We start from the raw sequence: 13,505 nt of genomic DNA on the forward strand, positions 1-13,505 counted from the left end.
GTGGTACCAGGGATTGAACTCAGGACTTTGTGCTTGCCAGACAAGCACTTACTCTACTGAGCTATCTCCCCAACCCAAAGCATGCAAGTTTCAAAGCCAGATTCAAATCCTAACCTCCCTCCTTCCCAGCTGGGTGATCTAGGCAATGCGACTTAACCTCTCTGGGCCTCAGTTTCTTCATCTGAAAACTGGAGTCCCTGAGAGCATGTGCATATCTCACTGACACCTTCATAGAAAGCAGGAAGAACAGTGCCTAATACACAGTCGGCACTCAGAAACTTGTCCTGTAGGTCTCTTCTTGGCCTCTGTATGTTCACAGCTCTGACCCTGCACATAACTTCCCACTAGCAGACCATGAGGTATCTCCACAGCAACAAGGAATCCATTTCACCTCCTCCAGGTAAGGTGGCCTCGTGTGCACACAGAGCGGGTGCTCAGTCAGTCCTGGCTGGATAAATGCCCCAGCCTCCCCCCACCCCAAACCCACATCACCCATCATACTCACATTTCCTCTGTTGATGTAGATGGTGACCTGCCCCTCATCTCTGACCTCAGAAAACATGGGAGCCCCCACTAGCAGGTCCGAAAGGCCATCCCTGTTCAGGTCAACTGCGCACAAGGAGGAGCCGAAGTAAGAGCCCATCTGCAACCAAGTTGAGTCACAACACAGTGTTCAGTGTCTGCCCTCACACACCAGGGCCCACAGCACTCTGACTCATTAGCTTCAGAAAAACTTGCTCCTGGCCCCTCCAAGGCTGCACCCACTGTGGACTATACCTACCAGTGTGCCCAAGCAAGCATGACGTACCCAGAACCCATGTGCCTTCCGAGCACCCTGAGACCAAAGCTGAGGGACTCAAAGAGCCCCTTTTCTAGGAGTCCTATTAAGGAGAAAGTCAATAAGCTAATCCCTGGAGAATGGGGTACTGTTTTGAAAAAATGTAAGCTGAGGTTACAAATCCAGGTGAAAAGCATGATAAAAATGCCTGTATATCAAGCATTTGACAAGGCCAAGCAAGTAGGAATGTGACATTGTACCACACGAGGAAGACATGAAAAGAAACGCTGTTTGGGAAACAGGGTACCTTCCCCCTGACCTGTATGTAGCTAAAGACTGGCTCGGAAGGCATGAAGTAAAGTGACATGAAAAGGTAAAAGTCATACAACTGGTGCAGGAACAGAGCCAGTTATATTGGCTCTTTAAACATAGCTTAACCCAATATCTTTTAAATCTGGGGTCTCAAACCCAAATACCAATGGGATTCAGGCAAGTGATAAAACATATATAAGAAAAATAACAGTGCAAGCGTGCTTCCAGATAGCAAGTGATGCTTCTCTGGTGTCTTGTGGCAACAGGGAATGGTGGAGACCGTGGCACACTGGAGCACACAGGCCCGGCTATGGGGCAGCTTCTACCCAGCTGCAACTCTACTGCCCCAAGGAAGGCTGATCCACAACAGAAGCCAAATTCAAAGATTCTGTTTGGCCTGTGAACTAAGCAACTGCACTGAGATGGCAATTTGTAATAGTAGGTTCATGCTAGGAGTGCCTGTCATTCTGGTCTTCTGAATACAGGCTGCTTGTCATGACCTGCCAGTTGCTGCTGCGCTGTCTTGTGGGTAGATGATCATTAAAAAAGAAAAGGGTGGTGAATGAAGGCAGGAGACATAAAAAGGAATGTTGTGGGTCTGTCCTGCTTCAAGGTTGTATATGGTTAGATTTTTGGACTTACGTGTAAACATAAAAATTATATAATTTTTATGCCTACTTTTTAACACATATTCTAATTTTTAAATATTTTTTCTTCATATTCTGTAGGGACTTAAAGTTCAACATATCAACACTTGATGAAAACTACCTGCTCCATGTTATGCCTAAGATGTTTGATATTCAGACAGAGAGTGAGGTTAAGCTGAACAGCCTAGGTTGTATGGTAATAACAATAAACTTCTCTTCTGGAGGGTTAACAACTTAAGTTTGCAGACCAAAATTAGAGAAAAAGGAGGGCTGCAAGGAAAGCCAACATTTTGGCCCTAGCCTTCCAAGTCACTTAAGACTCAGGACATACGAGAACTTGTACTGTAACATCACGTAACTCAGTAGTGTCCCAAATTTTCTGATCAAGGAGATTATGGGGCCAAAGAGGAAAGTGATCGATGATATAGCGTTTGCCTAAGGAGAGTCACATGGAGAGAAAACATTCTCTCAGGATTTCACAGAGAGCACATTGGCCAAGCAATGGCTGTGACTCATCCACATGACTGACACTGACAAAGGTTCTAAAATCTGAGGTACAGGATCTCAGGATAAATCCTGAGGGGATTTCACTGACCTTATCAGATCCACAAGCTACAACTCTTGTTGCATAGGTCCTGCTTTACCTTGGTCTTAACCATCCAGCAGAAAAGTATAAAAACGAAATATAAAAAGTAAAGACACGCTCTTATGTTGAGCTGTAAGGGACTCAGGTCAGCAATTTCTGACATTGCCAGTGAAGCGGAAAACCCAATACTATTATGGACTACTGGACTCTTTTAGAATATTCTGCTGAGTTAACACACCTATAATATTCAAATAACGGAACTAAACAAAAAAGGAGATACAGATGAATGTCTATTTTGTATCTGTGTATTCAAAACGGTTAGAATAGATATATAGTTACATTCTCTTAATGAATAGAGGGATTTGTTCTAATAGTATAAGTAGGATATCATGTCCACATCTTGTACAGCAATTAAACACTAGGAAGAATGTATGCAATGTGTTAATTATTGAAACTGTCCTACCAATTTGGTTTGAAAAAAAAAATAAAAAAGAAATAGTTAGGATAGATATATAGCTACATTCTCTTAATTCAATGAATAAGATTTGTTCTAATAGTGTTTGTGGATGGGATGTCTTGTCTGAATCTTATACAATGAATAAACACTGAGACAACAAAAAAATAACATTTTTTCATGTATTTTTTTCTACTATACCAACAAAACATTAGCGTACTCCTTTAACCTATTCTATAATAGTCCCCTCTCCACCAAAATGGAAAGGAAATAAAGACAGTAAGGCAAAAAAAAAAAAAAGATTCTGTTTGAAATACCTATTTTTAAGTGCTGATAACTTAATGCATAATAAAAATGATTAATTAATATTATGCAGACCAAACAAAAACTTTGCAGGCTATATGCTCCCTGAAAGCTGCCAGTTTATCACCTTTAACAACAACAAAAAAGCACTATGTTTTTAAAATAAAGGCTTTCAAATAGAAGTGCTCTGGCTCTATTGACCTGAACAAGCATTTTCTCTTGCTGTTGAGGTATGCTGGCAGATGACTCAGGGGTGTATGAGAGGTGGGAGCGCTCCCATCTATTTCCCGCAGCTAGGGCTGGCACTGGAGGACTCTATAGCGGCCACTCAGAAACGCTTCCTAGACACATGTCAAAGCCAACCACCCATTCTCAAGGGTCACAGGGGAGGTTTGGAATCCTAGAGGGTGGAAAGGACAGAAACCAAGCTTCCAGGCACTAACTCAGTGGCCCTGACAATTTCCTATCTGAACTTTCAGAATAAAAACTGGTGTAGGACCCTTAAGAACAAAGCCAAGCACTGCTCTCCCTTGCTGAGCCCCACAGGAATTATTTATTTCATTCCAATGGGCTATTTAACTTGGAATATTCTAGGGTGTTAAAATCAAAAATCCCTGTATGTGGAGTTTCCTAACTTTTGAAACACAAACACTTAACACACTCAGCTAATTCAGTAAAACCTCAATACTGCAATGGCATGCTTTAGGGTGAGGGTCCCTGGACCATGACTTCCCATCAGCCTAGAAGTACAGAGGAGTGTGTCTCATTTAATGTCTGAATTGCACACATATTTTCTTATGGGTTCTATTTATAAGATGTCAATCAATAAAGACCAAAACCAGTTTGTTTTTTTTTTATTAGTGTTTTTCCTTCCTAATGAAAAGCCAAGATACATTCTGCCCAAATGCCAGCCAAACAAAAACAGAAGTAAACTCGTGATTGCCTAGTTGCAACCCTCCTCTTTGTGTGTGGCTCCAAAACTGGGGTAAACCTAAAGGCATCTTTTGAAAGTCAGGGGTCATGTCCTCTCCCAAGGAGATAGTGGAGAAGTCAGAGAGCCAAAAATATCTTATTTCTTTAGCAAAAAGCAGAATAAGACAGACAAAGGGAGGTAAAGGCCTATATCAAAACTCAAAGGAAGGGGCTGGGGAGATGGCTCAGTGGAATAAGCACTTCCCTGGCAAGCACAAGGGCCTGAGTTCAATCCCAGGTTCTGCCAACAACAACAAAAAAATAATGATTCCTTTTCTATCAAAAAAAAAAAAAAAACACCTCAAAGGAGGTACTGGGATAAGAAGTAAAGGCCAAAAAGGGACAGCCAAATAGCTCAGCAGATTAAAGCGCCTGCAAGCTGACACAGGGGCCAGGGGTTTGATCCCCGGGCCTGCTGTGCTGTGCTGGCCCAGCCCCCAGGGCGCGCTGAGATGGCAATTGAGACTGGGCATGGTGGCTCACGCCTGTAATCCCAGCACTTGAGGTGCTGTAAACAGGAGAATCATGAAGAGTCTAATCTAGTAGTGAGACCCTGAACACCCTGTAGGCCCTTTCCTAAGATACAAAAAAAAAAAAAAAAAAAGGAAGTAAAGGTCAGAGGGCTAGCAGGGTGTGGCAGGCTGGAGGTAACTGCAGGACAAGGCAAAGATTCTGAAAAGAAGTATCCTAAAGTAAAGGCAAGGTACAGAGGTAGAAAGCTAGAGGGAAAGATGCCTAGGCCTTCTGTCTCCACCTCAGGGAACCTGACATGACTTGTCACAGTAAGAGTGTTCAACCCCACAGGTGCACATAGCTGTCTTGGAATTTGACCACACTGTGTCCACTCTCAAATCCACCCCGAAAAACCTGACCCAAGCTGGGCTCAGATGGTGGCCAGGGAAGTTGTCATCCATGGCTCCTAAAAAGAGAAGGCACAATCATTGCTAATTATACCAGGACAGCAGGCACTGATGGAGCCAGTTTTGGACAGAGGTGACAGGGTGTGGCAGAGGAAGAGGCAGCGAACAGGAAGAAGCTCAGAAAACAGGGGGACAGTAGTGTTTCTGCCCCACAATTTGCTCTACAGAGTCTTTTTAATTTATGCTTTCAAACCCAGGTAACCTGACATAGGAAGGGCATTTGTTTCCACAGTAGACACGTTTATTCAGGTATTGCTTTTTGGAGAAAAGTCTAAGCTGTTAGGCAGGGAGTATTCAGGCTTTCTGTACTCACTGGGACCCTTTGTATCACAAGTGGCAAGTAGCTATTTCTTCTCTAACTTCAGGAGTGCTTGGAAAGCCTTTTTTGCAAAATTGCTCCCAGTCCCAATGTTGTTGCTTTGGGGTTTTGGAAATGTTAAAATAACAGAAGCTAGCACAGTTCCCAGGGAAGGCAGAACTGGCGTGAGGAGAAATGCAAAATGAAAGTAAGTGCAACATTTTTTTAATTCTAAAGATTACGGCAATTATACACTAAGTGCACATAATATTAAGGTTTCTAAAATTGCAGTGGTGCATGCCTGAAGCTCCAGAGGCTGATGCAGGAGGATCACTTCAGTCCAGGTGTTCAGAGCCAGACTAGACCATCTAGTGAGACCTTGTCTCAAAAAAAAAAAAAAAAAAAAGCAGGAAAAAAAAGAAAAAGTTGAAGGTGAAAAAAAAAAAAAAAAAAAAAAGCAGGAAAAAAAAGCACAAAAAGTGAGATCGTTGGTGCTCAGAATACAGTTTGCCATCCTAACAGCCCAGAAAAATTGTAGGCTGGCATAAGGCAGATTTAACTCAAGGCAGGAAAAAAAAATGGGGCAGGAAAAACATAGCCAAGGAAGAAAGCAGTGGCTTTCCCCCTCGTCTCAGAGAATGGCAAGTGAAACCACCTTTTGCCACTCTACTGTCTTCCCGGGTCTCCTTCCCATGTTTTGGGCATCTGATGCTGCTTCTCAGAGCCCACAAGGCTTCTACCAAATCCAGCCTCCAATTACCCTGCACACACACCCAACCTAAACTGTGGCTTATAGGGCAGAAAATCTCGGCCACACCACCCTGCTGACTTAAGCCTCACTACACAGTGCAGGGCTGAGTGGCCCATGAAAAATCCTGCCTATTAATCAGAAGACTCCCTAACTGGCATAATTTTAGAGTACAGTATAGTATAATACAAACCTTCAGGAAACAGAGATTAGGGAGAGGGTACACATGACACAGGCAGATAAATCTCCTCTGGGACTAATGGCAGAGTAGCCTCCTGAGCTATTTCTAAGAGGAAGTGTGGGGGGGGGGGTTTGTTCAGATTTTTTCTTTATGACAGCAGTCCCCCTGGCAACAATATGTGGTCTGAGAACACAGGAAGAGAGGGCAGCAGTGGGCTGATAAGATAGGGACAAGAAGTACGCAGTCACCTACGCATAACAGATCTGCTACCTGCACTCCACCGTTCCTGCTGTCTCTAGAAGTGCAGATGTGTTTGTGCAAGACAGATGCAAGGGCACAAAGAGGCAGAGAAAGGCAGAGGGAGAGAGCATATCGCATTTGGATGACGGAGTCTCAACTGTGACCACCTTTCTAAATGCTGTGCTAGAATTTGGCAGGGTACTCATCTTGCTACATGACGTCTTCTAAAATGAGCATGATTCCCACAAAATCTGCAAGTTATACAGATTGCTAAGAAAGAGAAAGCACCAGCATGCAAGGAACCATCATGTAAACACAGAGCACAAGTAGGTTCTCTAAGCTGGTTTTCTAACAGGAACTGATCCCCACGTGATCTCACCGCCTACATAAAATCATTTCTTTCAAGAAGCTCACCTTTTTACCTGATGCCTGAAAAATCTTAATTAACGTGCCTGATCTTCGGTCAGCTCTAAAAATGTAAACCTGGGGAATAAAAACAAAATCTAGTTAGGATGAAAGCAATGACCAGAAACATTTATCAGCATCCTGTTAGAGTCCTATTTAACAGCCAGGCACATAGCAACTGTGCTGACACCAGCTGATATTAGTGGAGTAAGTACAACTCTCACATTACAACCTTGTGGGAAAGTGTGCTTTAATCCTGAAGTGAAAGTTACCTCCATTACTCCTGAACCACAGAATCTATACGAATCATACACAATCTGGAAGCATCCAAATTATTAGCCAGCAATTCAACTCTTAGACATAGTTTCCTTCCTTAAAATAGTTTATTCAATCCTATTATTTAAAACTTTAACAGCTATAAGGCAAAGAGGCATTTAGACAAAAAAAAGTCTTCCAAATGGATTCCACATATATTATAACCAAAGAATCTGCTTGGATTAATATAAGTTTAATTTGGGAAATGCAAATTTACAACATTTAAAACTAAAGTTCCTTCCCTATAAAAATTTTCACTGGTCTTTTTCAAGTTACAGTTTACAGAAAGACTATCTCATGAGAGACAGAGAAGGGGACCCTCCCCTGGGACAGGGACAGCCATCATAGCATAAAGGGTTCTGTACTCTGATACCAGAAATTAAGGTCAGAGGCCCATTCTGGGATCCTTAAATATCAAGTCTGTGTGAGCTCTAATCCCTGGGAGTGTGGAACAGTCAGTAACTTCATCACCTCTGACCAGTTTCCTCATTTCCTCTCAGGTCATGCAACCAAAAGAAGTGTACTCATGTTCTTTTTTGTTAACTGGATCCAGGACTCCCTCTGGCTGCCTCTATCAGTTATAAATATCATTCCTGTCCTAAGACCTGACATGGACAGTGCAGTCATCACGATTATCTTACGGAGAAACAATAAAATCAAATTGAATTTTCTGTAATTGGCAAAAAAAGAAAGCCACTGTTCCAAGTACAGAGCTCCTGCACTACTGGGACCTGGAAGCAGGCATTTTCACCAGCACCATGGTGCTGCCGGCACACAGCTCCTCCCCAGAAGACACCATCATATCAGCAATGTGCATAGTGCTTTACCTTCCACCACTTAGAGGAAATCATGCGATTCAGAAAAACACAACCCTTTCTTGAAGTTATCAAAAGTTCATCTGCTTACAGCCTTGGTTTATCCGGTTGTTAAAGGACCTCTCTCCATACCATCAGCACTAGAGAAGAAAGGAACATGCTCCAGAAATAAGAGAGTTCCTGACTTCTACCTCTGAAGATCCACAGGAATGACCCACATAAATATTTTTCAACAATGCCAGCCAGCTGGATTCATTAGCTCCCTGATCCTCTTGATACTCTGGCCAAAAGCTCCCATTCACAGTGATCTCAGGGCACCAGGGCCTCTTTAGAAACCAGATGCCACTCTTCTAAACCATGGAAGGTACAGCAGGCTTTATCACAGGCCAGCCCCTAAGGGCACAGAGTGGTTCACACAACTGTCCAGTTTTTCTCGTCAAGCTCTACAGAGCTTATTAAAAACAGGTTCCTGAATCATCTGTATCTTCCCCACCAGAGTTCTTGCACCCTGAAGCTAAATAATCAATAAGCATAGTTCTCTACAATTTAAGAGGTCATGATTCCCCAAAGGATTCATCCTTGTATCCATGGGGTCTGGTCTACATTCTGGGCAGATACTTACCAAAAGCCAGGCCGACATATTCCCAACGCAGCCTTGGGTTCCACCAGTCATGGGAACTCACTGTTCCTTTTTAGACTGGGAAAATGAGAATTCAGGCACAAAAAAACCTTCTATACACATTTGGAGCACATGCCTGTAATCTCAGTACTCAGTCTCAAAAAAATTTTTTAATAAAAATTAAAGAAAACAAAGAGACCTGGAACTAATCTGATTCCATGAAGCCAAAGTCAAATCTTGAAAGGGCTTGGGAAGGTAAGCACCATAAAGAATAGTCCTATAGAATAACACATACCCCAAATCAACTGCAAGGGTCTCAGAGGAGAATGTGCAGAGAATGAACAGTGTTAACAGCATTCACATTTTCACTAACTTTCACAAGAAAAAATTCTCAAAAGTGATTTGGAAGGTGTCCTCACTGTTGTATCACTAGCCTGCCAGGAACCTATTAGAACATTCAGGGGCAAGTCAGTGAGTGGGTAAACCTCTACAATGGGGCAGATGCTCCCCACTTCTGTCAGTCCTGTGTCTCCTCACCTTTCCAATGCCTTCATCCTGTGGGGCACCTCCAACCACATCTGTGCTGGATGGGTGGGTGAAGCGGCCAGCAGTCACTGCATAACCTGAACATTAGAAATAAGGACAGGCTTGATGAAGATGCTCATGGGAGAAACCAAAATAAACCGAAAGAAAAAGGTTCTCAAGCATGTGCCTGCTCTGGACATCACACTGCTGTTATCCTGGAAACTTAACTCAGTAGGGAACAAATGGAAGCCATCAGTCTTCTCATGCTTAAATGGCTCCAAACACAAAAACGACACCGTGACAAAAAAGCGTTATTTCCTGAATGTCTTCTTTGGGACAGGTACTAGATTTGCCTTGGTGCGCACAGTAGTCTCTATATTGAGTAACAGGCTGTTGTATAAATATCGTATGTTTTTATTCTCTTGTTCCTGGGCATTTGTTTTTAAATTGAGGCAATTATGACTAAATTTGCTGTGAATATTTTGCATATGTCTTTGGGTGTCATTACTACTTTAAGTGTAACAACTCTATGAAGAGGCTATGATTCATTCTGTTCTGTGAATTTGGAAATGGACAAAACATGGCCAAACAACATCCCCAAGATCATGCAGTAAGACTCGGGCCCAATCTGTGTGACTCCATAGTCCCTGCTGCTAACCATTATGCGACATCCTTATACTGCTGAAGAATGCATGATGGATGGACAGTCAATCAGATAGTCAAGAATCTAATACAAAAAGATCCAGAAACTAAGGGAAAAGCATCGGAGCTTAATCAAAACGATTTCTGCCTTCTAAGGACCTTCCTAGAAGGCTGAAGCACTCTTGTGAGAGGCAGAAACCCTGGCCAGGGGGCCACACATTCCTTAAACCTTTTCATCACCCTCAAACCTTTATGTTATAATTGTGGGCTGCATTCTGTGATGATGCATATTAATTGTTGCCATGTAATGATCCATCTTGCTTCTCCACGTGGCTTACTTCTCTTAGCCTAGAGGTTCATGTTACCTCCAAGAATCATGAGTGACAGCTAAGGGCCTGCTTTGCACACAGAGAAACCGTAAGCCCCAAGATCCACAGGACCTGTCACCATCCAAACTGGGCCATCTTCTACATTTTCTGATTCTATATACATACGTTGAGTTTTTACTTATACACCAGGTACCACAGCAGGTCCTGGGAATGTGTTACAAAAATCCCACTTCAAGGTGCTAGCAGCCTCTTCGGGGTTTCAGTGCCAGTGACAGGTGTTGTATCAGCAGTGTGCTCTGGACAGACGGCTCAGCACTGAGCCCCTCATCAGAAGCCAGAGGCTTACATCAACTTTACTACTATGGAACATGTCACCTGGGCAGGCACATAACTTCTTTGTACTTCAGTTTCTTTACCTCTAAAATGTGTACAATTATAATAGCTACCTTACAAGGTTGTTTCGGGAATTAAAAGAAGTAATACACAGAACCAGGTGCAGAGTAAATGCTTAATTAATGATAGCATCAAACAGTTTGATGAGCATAAGGACAAATATCTAAGACTCAGTAAAAATATTGTTGGGTCTGCACTATTGGGCCACCACTTGGAACCATAAAGGAAAAGACAAGTCACCAAATCCCTACTGCTACCTAATAAGGAAATTCCCAGCAACTCTATACAAAAAGGGGCCAGGAAAACATTTCCTTGATTTAAGTCATAAGCAGTGAGTGTGAAAAAGCACTGTTTGGTCACTATTAGGCTTTCCTAAATTTAGCTTTATTTTCAGCCCAAAAGTACAGCAATTAGGGCATGAATTGAGCCTTGTAATAGTCATTTATGTACTAAGCAAAGACAGCCTATCTCTATTCTTAAGTGGGTACAGCCCTGGCTCAACACAACTGCTATCTGACGGCTATTGATATTTATATAAATATCATCTTTCTAGAACGCTAAAAATGTTTACCAAAATAAGAGCACTCTTCCTCACCTTTTAATTTAACTTCAGCATTAGGATGCCATCTGTCATGAGCATTACTGGTCCTTATTACTCTGACTGGTCACCAGGAAGCAGAGGCCCCATCCAAAGCTTCCAAGAAAACTAAGATCCTTCACCACTTACCTGGATCCGACCTCGTGAATATGAGTAACTGCTAAAATGAGGAAATAAAGTAATTGCTTCCCTAGAGCCTCAAACTATTTGCTTTTGAAATAAACCACTCAGGTCTAACTCACTTCCCTCTTTGCCTTCTTCCCTGCCTTCTGTGTGTGGCTAGAGGCTCAGGGGCTCCAGCAAAAAAATAACTAATCAGCCAACTTCCCATCAATAAAGCAACAACTGATGACCTTGTGTCAGCGGCTCCCATTCCCCTTTCTCACCTGTCATCCCCCAGTTACTTACCCAGGTAGGTGTACCTCCTATTCATGACTGTTTCATCGTTCAGTTTAAAATATGTGTTGTCTGTGAGGTTCAGAACTTTGACCGTTCCGGCCCAATAAAATGACCCTGGAGCACCCATGACCACCAGCTCCTACAGAGAGAAATCCAAAGGTAAATGGGGAAGCCAGAGAATGGGTTAGGAGATGCTGTGAGCATGACAGTCACAACAAAGAACTCAGAATTAAATTCAATGTACTTCACCATCTATTTTTTCATCATCTTACCTATAAATACATCACCGGATTCTACAGCATTATTATAATATTTTTCATTTTTCAAAAAATATAAAATAGTAAAAAAGTATTAGAAACAGTATAAAATTTCATTAAACAAAGGAATAGGAATTCAACAATGGTTGCTATATTGTATGGTGTTATCTTCAAATTAATTTAGGTTACCAGACAAAAACCTGCAAATTGATTTAAAAAAAAGAACACCACCAACAAAAAAGTTATCTAAAAAATTAAAAAGCAAAAAGAAATTTTAAAAAAGAAAAAAGTTGAAGCATTAACTGCTCCTTTCAAAAACCAGCAGAAATTAGCAGTACAATTATGCAAATCATCATTCTCCAGCCTTATTGTCATAGGCCTGGGATTACCCAGCTAAAGACATGAAGATAACTGCCTGAATAAGAGAACAGAATGAGTGACACATACCAGGTCCCCACCATATCCAGAGGGGGTTGTATATAATTTTGACTTCACACCAACAAGTTGGAAACAGCAAACAATTGACATTTTTCTAAACCACAGAATTCCAGGGAATATTACTTATAAAAAGCATTAGCTTAGCTAACCTGGTCTCCAGCCCCACTTCCACTAACACCAGGTGCCTGATGCACATTAGAAATAAAACAGTGACCAAAATCAGCATTGCAAAAACTATATGCCAGAAGCAGAGGAAAAATCACTCAGGTGCTCTCTGTTCTCAGGAATGGTTCTCAGGTCTGGTTTTCTGACCACTGCAGCCCGTTGCAAACTGAGAAGAACAAAAGCAAAAGACTCCAGAGGCCCACTAGGGAAAGGACATAAACTAGAAAGAGAGCAGAGGCAGCAAGAGACTATAGTTCTATTAAAAACAGGTTCAAGAAAGCAAAAGGCACAGCTTTCAGCATTTAGATTAGGGAAAATGTCCTTGTATCGGCCATAGGGCAGGGAGCCTGTTTGCACTACAAAACCACCTAATCCTAAATGCTCCAAATCATTCTATTATCTGAGGAAGTCAGCATGCAAAGCTACATGACTTTGCCCACAAGAGGATTAAACATCTGCATTAAAGTTTAAAACAAGGGCCACTGGATCCTGAATAGACCAAGAGAACAGGCCCGGCACATGAGTGAGATGACCCGGGGCCAAGGGTCCTGAATTGACCCAGAGCACAGGCCTAGTGTGTGAATGAGACTGCCTGGGGCCCACTGGATCCTGAATAGACACCAAGCACAGGCCCAGCATAGAACCCTTCAGCAGAACTCCCTGCAAAGAGGCTAGAGACAAGACCCACCCAGCTGATTCAGGAGCAGAACATCTTGCCAGAGTGACACAAAGGGTTCAACTCCAATGGCTGGAGCAGGAAGAAGAGGAGCAAGCAACACCCACCTGGAGGAATCTGAACTTCGTAGATCCGGACCTGGTGCTAAGGTAATAACTCTATTTAAGCTCTAAACGAAAAGTCAGAAGACAGTGGTATACAAAATGACAAAGAGAAGGAATAAAATGCAGTCTCAGGTCCTGAGTCCACCCAGTACAAATGCAGAAGACACTAGCACTGAGGAAACTGGAAATCACACCCCTGAAATAACAGCACTGGAAGTAAAGAAACAAGTGCAGAAAGGTATAGAAGAAATCAGACCAGAAATAATTTTGGAACTAAAAATTGTAGTGATAACTATAATCAAAGAAGTAGTAAGGGCTTCTAAAGAATACACTGATAAAAAAAATAGAGCAGAATATAAAAATGATGGAACCCCTGAATAAGCAAT

The 13,505-nt window shown here is 42.3% G+C and overlaps 1 protein-coding gene across 1 annotated transcript in view; it reads right to left on the reverse strand.

Moving 5' to 3' along the window:
- Itga9 (integrin subunit alpha 9) overlaps positions 1–13,505 on the reverse strand; it is a 392,948-nt gene that overhangs the window by 319,811 nt on the left and 59,632 nt on the right. Inside the window, exons 6-9 of the mRNA XM_004635243.2 lie at positions 11,489–11,618; positions 9,131–9,216; positions 6,854–6,922; positions 506–643 (exon numbers count right to left, since the gene is read on the reverse strand). Coding sequence (XP_004635300.1) covers positions 506–643; positions 6,854–6,922; positions 9,131–9,216; positions 11,489–11,618 — 423 coding nt within the window. The remainder of the gene's footprint in view (positions 1–505; positions 644–6,853; positions 6,923–9,130; positions 9,217–11,488; positions 11,619–13,505) is intronic.

The sequence above is a fragment of the Octodon degus genome, unplaced genomic scaffold, assembly GCF_000260255.1.
Source record: "Octodon degus isolate 3935 unplaced genomic scaffold, OctDeg1.0 scaffold00071, whole genome shotgun sequence".
In the NCBI taxonomy this organism is placed as follows: domain Eukaryota; kingdom Metazoa; phylum Chordata; class Mammalia; order Rodentia; family Octodontidae; genus Octodon; species Octodon degus.